Source organism: Trachymyrmex septentrionalis, unplaced genomic scaffold (genome assembly GCF_001594115.1).
Source record: "Trachymyrmex septentrionalis isolate Tsep2-gDNA-1 unplaced genomic scaffold, Tsep1.0 scaffold20, whole genome shotgun sequence".
Taxonomy (NCBI): Eukaryota; Metazoa; Arthropoda; class Insecta; order Hymenoptera; family Formicidae; genus Trachymyrmex; species Trachymyrmex septentrionalis.
In genome coordinates this window covers 4,958,811-4,969,159 of record NW_017305180.1, presented here as the reverse complement: position 1 = coordinate 4,969,159, position 10,349 = coordinate 4,958,811, and the positions used below count along the sequence as shown (strand labels likewise).

General features: G+C 28.3%; 1 protein-coding gene across 7 annotated transcripts in view; it reads left to right on the top strand.

Moving 5' to 3' along the window:
* Positions 1 to 10,349, top strand: part of LOC108747737 (kinectin-like) — a 16,196-nt gene that overhangs the window by 4,425 nt on the left and 1,422 nt on the right. For 3 of the 7 annotated variants that reach the window (XM_018485421.1, XM_018485417.1, XM_018485424.1), the window contains 12 exons: positions 115 to 424; positions 1,296 to 2,071; positions 2,157 to 2,828; positions 2,951 to 3,057; positions 3,224 to 3,392; positions 3,670 to 3,756; positions 4,304 to 4,552; positions 4,621 to 4,764; positions 4,877 to 5,008; positions 5,147 to 5,311; positions 5,400 to 5,480; positions 7,362 to 7,607. In XM_018485421.1, the coding sequence (XP_018340923.1) occupies positions 115 to 424; positions 1,296 to 2,071; positions 2,157 to 2,828; positions 2,951 to 3,057; positions 3,224 to 3,392; positions 3,670 to 3,756; positions 4,304 to 4,552; positions 4,621 to 4,764; positions 4,877 to 5,008; positions 5,147 to 5,311; positions 5,400 to 5,480; positions 7,362 to 7,607 (3,138 nt within the window). Of the gene's footprint in view, positions 1 to 114; positions 425 to 1,295; positions 2,072 to 2,156; positions 2,829 to 2,950; positions 3,058 to 3,223; positions 3,393 to 3,669; positions 3,757 to 4,303; positions 4,553 to 4,620; positions 4,765 to 4,876; positions 5,009 to 5,146; positions 5,312 to 5,399; positions 5,481 to 7,361; positions 7,608 to 9,052; positions 9,093 to 10,349 lie in introns of all 7 variants that reach the window. The other 4 variants (XM_018485422.1, XM_018485418.1, XM_018485420.1 and 1 more) reach the window with 3 other exon arrangements.

Below are 10,349 nucleotides of genomic sequence, written 5' to 3'. Positions count from 1 at the left end.
GTGGGTGGGTGCGCGCGCGCGTGCGTGTGTGTGTGTGTGTGTGCGTGCGTATGTGCGCGCGCGCGCGTGTGTATGTGTGTGTATGTATATATATAATAGAAAGAGAATCTTCAGCAGATTACCCAAACTGAGATAGTGGAGAGAGTAAACAAGTCACCAAAGGATACTCCAACTAAATCAAAGAAGAACAACAAAGATGCTGTAAAAAAGAAAGATGAAAATAAGGATGAGAAACAGGATACTGTTACTTATAATAATACATCTGCTAATAAAGAAGCTATAAAGGAAGCTTTGAGAGACGTAAAGGAACAGAAGGAAATGCCAATTAAGGAAGTAAAGGAAGTTGTCAAGGAGGTAATTCAACAGTTACCAAACAAGGAACCCAAAAAGACGAAAAAAAAGAATGATATTTTATCTCAAATGGGTAAGTCATTGTTTGCATGAAGATAAATTTACTTATTTATGCGCTCACGTGATCCAATTCAATAATAAATGACAAGAACATGAATCTAATGTTTTAAGATGAATCAAATCTGTATGTGTTTCTTACAGAGAGCAAATCAATAATTTCTAACCTGTCATGATAGTCTATAGCCTGCAATTTAATTGATTGGATACGACCTCATTTCTTTCTGTACTGTAACTTGCCACTTGTTTTTTTTTTACAATTTAGAGATTTAGTAGAGATATTTACACACATTATATATTTTATTTTTTTAATGTATCATAAATATATCATATTAGTGTTTAAATAAATTGATAAACTTTAGTACAATTATATGATTGTAATTACCGCATACACAAGAAAATTGTGTTGGATGATAAAATGTGTATATATAATACACTTTTTTCTAAAAATAAATTATTTTATAATTTAAGTTTAAACGTTTAATAAAATCTGTAAATTATGTGAAATATCTGACTAAAGCAAAGTCAAGCAAATTCCTTTGAAGTGCTTTGGAATGTGGTTGAGGTAGGATCACTTCCCCCTCTACATACATACAAAGGTCAATGTCCACTGCACTTATACCGATAGCCCTTGCAATATAAGCAGTAATTTCAAATATTTATTGTGTTTCTGAAACAAATTGTAATAATCTTTACAGATTATTTTAATTAAACCAAATATTATACAAATTATATTGAAAATTGTATATACATGTTTTTATATTAATTAATATTTTAATAAATTATCGAATATATATAGGGTTTTCACCGCAAAATATATACAATTTATTATAAAAATTTCAATACTTAATTTTAATACTTGATATTTTTAACATAAAACTTTTTAGATGGAGATGCTGTTAATGTTGAACTATTGATGCTATGTATTCAGAAGGCAGAACTTAGTCGATCTGAAATACAGATCCTCACGAATCACCTTTTGAATAAACAGCAGGATAATCCATTAGAACATTCTGAGTGGACAGAAGGTCGTGCCGACCCCGTTATTAAATTGAAAAAACAATTGGCGGAAAAAGAGAAAGCACTGACTGATGAACACGAAGCGAGCGTGGCCTTCCAAAACAAGCTGAAGGAATTGCGAGCTGAATTTAATACGGAGAGATCTAGACTATTAGCAACTACTAGACAACTCGAGGAATCTTTGAACGCGAAAATCACAGAGACTCAGACATTGCATACCCGAATGCAACATATTTTAGAAAGTCATGTTGCAGAGAAACAAGGTTTTGCTAGACAGATTGAACAATTGCAGACTAAAGTGAACGAGGATGCCACAATAATTCACAAGTTACAAGAAGATCAGGGACAAACTCAGGGCCATTTGCAGCAGGAGTTAATGGCGCAGCGAAAACAAATGGAAGTGCAGTTCGCTCAGATGCGCGAAACTGAGAATACATTGAAATCGCAATTAGCTCAGAAACACGTAGAGATGCAGGATCTGCAAAATGAACTGCAAGCGACTTGCGAGAGCAGTTCTGGAGAGATAGAGATGTTACGTCAGCAATTAGGACTAATGCAAGGTCAGTTGATGCATTCGGAAGGACAATTACAACACTTCAAGGAAACAAATGATCGACTACAAGATATTGCTAGGCAACTTGAGGTGAGAATCGTAATCCCTTGTTGTTACTCTTAAGTAAGTTTAGCTATTTTCCATCAATATATTAAGTTTTCTTGGTAATTTTTAGGAATCTCATCGTGCGCATGCCGACTTAGATCATAGATTGAAAAGCGCACATAGGCATGAACAAGAATTGCAGAAGCAAGTAAATTCACTACAGGCGGAATTAAATCATGCGAAAAATGAAGCCAATGAAACGTCTACTTTAAAGGTAGAACTTAGCAAAACTCAAACAGAATTAATAAAATTAAAATCTGAGCTGTCAGCTACAATGAATGAAGCTAAATCAGAAGCAGCCGAAATTATAGCCTTGAAAAATGCATTAAGTAACAAGGACGACGAACTAAAGAGATCACAGGACAAATTTTATGCTGTACAAAATGATTTACAACAATCTAGCATGCAAGTTACACGTATGGAATCCGAATTGAATTCTGTACAAAAGAAATTGGATATGTTAAAGATTGATTTTGAAAAGACGGAAGGTAATTTAAATGAAGCGAAGAATGACGCAAATAAGTATCAAAATGAGGTATATACACTCCAGGAAGAATTGGCAAATTCATGTAAGGAATTGAGTATAGTTCATACTCAACTTAGGGAATCCAGTGAAATGGCGAACGAATTAAAAGCTTTGCAAACCGAATTAAATAGACTGCAGAGCAATGAGAAAAAAATAGGAGACGGACAGTTTCGAATTATGAAACTACAAGAAGAAAACGATAGATTGCGTATTGAGGTATTATTTAATTTTTAGTCTTTTTCTAATAATTGTATGTTGCATCAAAAGTTATTAATATTAGTATATGAGATATTAAATATGAAACAAAGATTTTAAAACAATATATCTTATATATACAGCTTGCGAGTGCTATAGAGAAACAAAGAGAACTTCAACAGCAGCAAGAGGATAACAAAATCCATACGGACGTAGTATTAGCTACTACTGAATCACAACATGCCAATTTGTATGTATATACATATATATATAATTATATAAATATTTTATTTAATATCATGCTTAATTTTTAATCGTGTGAATTTAATTGCATCGATAACTTTTCCGTTAGATATATATAATGTTATATTTTACTTAATTAATTTCTATAAAATATTCATTCTTGAAAAATCCAGAGAGGAAAAAGTTCTATTAGAAAAATTAACAACTGAGTTAACGCACAAAGAAAAAGAGTTTAATAAGCTGGACGAACGATTACATGTATTAGAAAGTAATGCAGACAAGGACCAACATTTTATTAGACAATTGGAAGAAGCTTTGGAGGTCCAAAAATCTAAAAATAATGTAAGTTTTTCGTATATTAACTTAAAATGCTTTTTATTTTATTTGATGTTATATATAAACTCTATATTTGTTATATAATATCCGAATTTAATTATTATTTTTCTGTGTAACGTTTATACATTTTTACTACTGCTATTACTATACAAATTTCTCTTGTGTAAATTGATTTTATATTTTAAAAAATTTATAATTTGATTATAATCTATTACAATAATATAGCTTATAAATGTATATACATTTCTCTACTTTTCTATTTTTCGGCTTTTCTCTACCACAGGAATTACGCACAAAGAACTGGAAAGTGATGGAAGCTCTTTCTGCTGCTGAGTTGCGTGCCAAATCCAGTGATGAGAGGAACGTTAAAGTAAGCGTCTTTGCTATAATTCTCAATTAATATTAGCTAAATATTTTACTAAAATATGGATTCTCCAAACGGGTTATTATCTTTATTTCATATTCCTTTATTCACAATCTTTAACTTTCTAGTCGTTCTCTTGTAAAATCAAAGTATACATTGGATGAGAAATGTATACATAAGATTGAACTCGTTGACACTTTGCTCTCACATATTATTAGCTAAAGAATAAACTTAATAATAAAATAGCATATTGATATTAGCAATAATTGATATTTAATTATATTGTTATATTTTTTCTTAAATTATTTCAATTGCGATTATTAACTATAATAAGTGTATGTATGTATGTATGTATGGGTGTTGTGTTGTGTTTTGTGTGTGTGTGTGTGTGTGTGTGTGTGTGTGTGTGTGTGTATGTGTGTGTGTGTGTGTGTGTACATACACACAAAATTATTATTTATTAATAGTAAAACATCAAACATTTTTAAATAAATAATGTTTCACATATATTTATATTTTTTATAATATTGCTTATATTTCTTTATTTAATCAGGAGGTAACACAAAAAATAAAGGAGGAACAAGAAGAAATAACTAAGGCATTTCTACAAAGGATATTCCCAGAGATTAAGGTGTCCGAGAAGACACATGAACATTGGCTCAAATCTTTTGAAGATAAATTATGTGCTATTCTAAATGAATTGAAACAAAAAAACACAGATCAGACAAATCCAGATTTGGAAAAACAGAACAAAAATTTGCAAGGCATGGTTTCACATTATAAACAAATTATCTACGATACGGTAAGTATATTTTATTGATAATAATACCTTATTAAACATAATCCTTTTATTTAAATCTTTTTTTTTAGGAAGGTATGCTTAATAAACTACAAAGTCATATAGAATCCGAGGAGACGAGATGGCAGTCACAACTTCGGCAAAAGGAGAATGAAGTGGCAAACCTTAGAGTAGAACTTAATGATATGCAAGCCAAACTAATTTCAGGTGAAGAGGTAAGGATTATAAAAATTTTTTTATTTTGTTTATTTTTTTATTTCTTGAACCGCAATAGATTTTCCAAACATATATATTTTTTAGTTTCATGCTTACAATTCTTTTTTCTAGTTTAAAGAAAGGGTGAAAGAGTTAGAAGATCGTATAGAACACAATCGTACGGGAACATTACTTAAAGCCACACAGAAAGCTTGTGGAGAATTAGATGGCAACGAGCTTGTTACTTTAGAACAATTACAAGAGGTAGATTTTACTGCTGATATATTACATTTTTTATTAATTATTAATATTCTATATTGGAATACTTACATGTATGTGATGAATATTGATGCTGTTAAAATATCAATTTTCTCATTACCTATTTTTTTATTATCATTTCAGGAGAAAGCTCGGTTATCGCAAGAATTAGAAGTAGAATGCAATAAGAGAGCAACGTTGGATGCCGAAGTTACAAAATTGCGTTCTCTTGTTGAAACTAGCGAGGCGAGCTTAGTATACGAGAAAACTCTTGTCACACAACTTCAACAAGAAGTATCTCAACTCAAGGTATTTTTTGTGTTTTGCGTTAGTGATATATATATATATATATGTAAAATTAAGTAAAATATAAAACATATTACTTTATTAATTCCAGAATGAAATTTGTGGCGGCTGTAGCAGCTCAGAGCAGTCTATGTTAAATGGTCCACCCACATCGGATTCTCTTCAATCTGAGGTTAGTATTTATTAGAGTTTATTTAACTCTTATTTATATGGTGTGCCTTCTTTATTGGAAGTATTACAAAGCTTTGGCTATATTGATAATAACAAAGATTTTGTATTATAAAATTGTTAGATATTGCACAATGTTGCAAAATACTTATATACTTCACTAATCATGAAAGATCTGCCAATATAATATATTTCACTAATCATGAAAAACCTGCCTATAATTACTAATCAATAAATGAAAAAAAAGATCTGTCTATAATTACTAATCGCTTGATTGTGATTCATTGTTCTTTTGTATATATATTAACTGAATGATCAAGCAAATTACACATATAGATGTTGTTATAGAATTAATGAAGCTCTTGATATAAAAGAGGTAAATTATATCTTATTATACATAATGTTAATATTTCGATTCTTGATATAAAAATTGAATATCGATCATATAACTTTTTCCAGAACAGAAACGTGAAAAATAAAAATTGTTATGTATGTATGTATGCATATATACACATGTACACAAAAAAATTTTACTTTTCACGATTGTGCCCTAAGAAAAAAGTTATATGATCCATCTTCTGAATATATAAACAAAGCAAAAAAAGATATGACAATAACAAACTGTAACATAATTTTTCACAATTTGTCTTAGATTTTGTACTAATTATAGAACTAAGAAACTTAAATTTATTTTTAATTTGTTTTTGCAATTTATGTATAGAACTCAAATGAAGTTGATTTCTCTAACATCATATACATATAGTATAATTAAAAAATTAATCTTTTATATATTACATGTAGTATATATTACAAAGTAATTTTAAATTTAATAATTGAGTAACTAATAATTTAATAACTTCAAAAAGTTGTGAAATTATATTACCTATAATTAATTATATATAATATGTTATTATATATAATTATTGTGTATAAACTATTATGTATAATTGTTATATATAATGTTTTATTGTATAAATATTATATATAATACTTGCGTACAGAATGTCTAACGCAACATTCGTGAGTAGATAAATCGAACTAAATTTGAGAAGAGTGTTCTATAAACAACGATGTGCTTGCTCATGCATAGTCATTTTTGTTGACTGAGCGCTCTCAAATCTCGTCACACATCTAGAAACTATAAACATTGGGCTGTTATCGCCAAATCGACGTACGCCCATTCGTAAATCTTAATTTAAATTAACTTCTCTTTATTAATTTTTACGAAAATCAAAATGGTACGAGACTTTGTATTCAGTTTAGTTTAATGTATCTATCTACGATCATTATATCAATTGCGTTAATAATCAGACACCCTGTACAGTTATTAAAAACAATTAGAGATTTTTTATATTTACTTTATCAATAATTATCGAAAATCTTGGAATACAATTGTGCAACCAAGTTATAGTGTAGTGCTTAATTGCAAATTTGTTTGAAAGATATTTGTAGAAATATCGTGATCAAGTTTAATAAAGTATTAATATAATTGTCTCATTAGATTGAATTATATTCCAAGCTGTAATCACGTTACTTACTGCAGCCATTTAGTAAACACAGTGATTAATTTGCTGATATTTCTGAGGTATATTTTTTAAGAAAGAATATTGTTCTTTTGTTATATATTAATAAAACCATTTCTCTTATTATTTAAAAAATATTTGAAAATTTAGTTATCGTATATTTCAATTATACATTTACTAGCAATTTGATTACTGTGTTTAAAAATTACAAGATTATTAGATAATTTATTGGAACGGCAATTTTATAAATTTGTATTGAAGCCATTATATTCATTATTATATAATGAATGATTGCAACGTAAATTGTCGTTTCTGTAACTGATTCCTTTAAGCAATCATATAATAATATATCTGGAATACAGCCTCCTCTAGCGTCTCAGACTCTGATAGCTGTGTTAGAAAATACTCGGCTCAAGAATACAGAGTTTGCAAACTGTTCTATTACCAAACCTGTCAATTTGGTCAATCAATCTGAACAAGAAATTGAGAACAACTCCCTTACTACAAAATACTCCTCCAAATCTTGTCATATGACAGATCACAACACACAGGCTAATTGGAACCCAGTGATTGGCCAGCAACATAAAAAGCACAAGAAAAAGAGGAAGGTAAACTTATAAATCTGAGACAAAAAGAAGTGTTACTGGCTCGATTACTGTAATAGGTGCACTTCAGTTAATTATTGAAATGTGAGACACATTTGTCAGGGCTCAATATTACAAAGAATAATACAAAGGCTTCTTTATAGCTTATGACATCTTTTACAATATTTTTTAAGATAGTATATATAATGTGTTTCAATAAACGAATTTTAGCATTAAAGATCTACTATAATTCTGAAGTACATATTTTGTATTTTATCTAACTTATAAACTAAATGAATATTAATTGACATGAAATAACACTTATGTGTCTTTTTTATATAATTGGTTAAATAAGACAGGAATACTTGATAGGATTGTAAGAAATTAACTGAAACACAGCGAACAACGAAATATTAAAATTTAAAAAATCATTTTTTATCTACCTAAACTTTTTTTATGTGAAATGCATATACTTTTTAATTTCGTCATATTCTTTGTGATAAAACTGAGTCCGTCGTTATTATTTCTTTGCTATTATTAAAGTAATATTATTTTTAGTAGTTTGTATTTTGAGGCAGTATGGTGTAGATTGATTTTGTATACTCCAATATTATTTATTATAGTGGCTGTCAGTAAGGAAGTAAAACGCGTTTATACATTTAAATGGCATGTGATATAGTAATTATAAAATTAGATGAAAATTGGTCTTGTAAACTTTGCACTTGTATAGGTCTTTTCATAGATAACATGTCATAGAATAATACGCATTGTAAATTTACTTTTATATCTATATTTGCCGCACAATATTTATTGAGATTCATAATTACATGAACGTACTAATCATACATTAGTATTTTGTCCAAATGTACGAGAATTAAATTTCTTGCTTTAGATAAAATATTTTTTTTTATTATTTCTGAAACTAGACAGTACTTTACTTTTACAATCAATTAGCTACAATCGTTATAAACATGATGTTTCATAAAAATAACTAAATACAAAATGTATTAATATCACACATATTTGCAGCATTTTTCCACATCAGACATGTATCAAAAACTTTAGCATCCTAAAATTTATAAGATTATGCACATTGGCAGAAAAATTATTTAGTTTGCTACAACCTCTTTATACTTTAAGCGACGAAAATATAATTTTTAATTGTAATATAATAATGCTAAGTTTGTAAATCGAATAGACTTAAGCTAATTGATTGATTTTGATTGATCAATGGGCCATCTTATCTTTTTTGAATCTTTGGTAATCCAGCTAAATTGTAAATCTTGTTAATATCAGCAATCTTTGTCCTAGTGTTTGTTCATTATAAAGTTTTGACGTATGTAATGTTATCAATGCTCAAAACAACCACAACAGGTTACCGCAGTTGTATGATTAATAAGAAAAAAATTGCTTAGTTCGAATGCTTGCTCTGTAATCAATAACGATTTAACTTTTGATTGTTCCGACAGTCCACTAAGAAAACCATGGCAAAACGGCGCAGATTCGCAGGTATGCAAATCTAAAGATGAGATACTGAAATGTTTCTTCCTAGCCTTTCGGAAAATTCTAATAGTAGAATTACCGCTAGCAATTCATGTGTCAAGTCTTATCATGTATAATTTATTTCACCGATAATTAAGTTTCTCATCACACACATTCTGTTGTGGCATTAAACTTTTACATTCGTATTTATAAATGCACTATTTTCAATTTTTGTATTTGCATATTATTTTTTCTTTTACCTCATAAAATGTAGTGAAAATATTTCCGGTAATTTGAAACATAAATCATTATCGTTATTCATACTGATATATTATTATTAATTATTAGTAAAGATTATATTTATTAAAAGTTAGGTATTTTAAATACTGTTATTAGTGAGAAAAATAAAACTGTCACATTCAGAATTGTATGAATTAAAATTTTTCATACCAGTAAATGTAAAAAGTGACAAATATGCAATCAATTATCACGATTTTATAAATAATAGGTATTCTAAAAATTACGTAAATGAAATAGAAATCTATATAAAAATATATATTACTTATTTAAGAACAGACATGCTATAGAACAAATCTACATCACACATATTGTAAGACTTTATTTATTATGTCACATCGTAAATGTAGGCCATATTAATAGTACTGTTAGTCTATGTTTAATATTTGGAACATATACTTAGAGCAAACCATTTTCGATGTTTGATGTTGATGTGAAAAGTGTTAGACACACACACACATAATGTGTTTTATAATATTATAAGATAAAACTTAAATACAATTACTATCTTATAATTATAATTAACTAATTATAGTTTTTATATTTGAATTTGTCCTATTTATGATACAATTATATCATATAATACAATCTTATGATCTAATCTTATAAATATAAGTGTTTAAGACTATTTAAAATGTCGCGTGAATTTTAAGTAATTCACATGATATTTTACATTTTCTATATAGTATTATTAGTTGTTTGTAAAATTTTATAATATTCACGTATATTATATTTAGATATGTTCCAAAAACATGCACAGTAGCTATTGTTGGCTTTATATTTTATTTTGTGACTATATATTATTACGAATATTGCATCTTGCGTATCTTGGCACACACACAATATGGCTAGAAAAATAATTTCTATTCCCATCTTTAATTCCTGCCGATGACACGAAACTGGCTGTTAAATCCATTGTAGGTGTATAATGTATATATTAATTTCTGAATAAAGTAAATAGTCAATACGTTACTTTTGCAAAAAAAA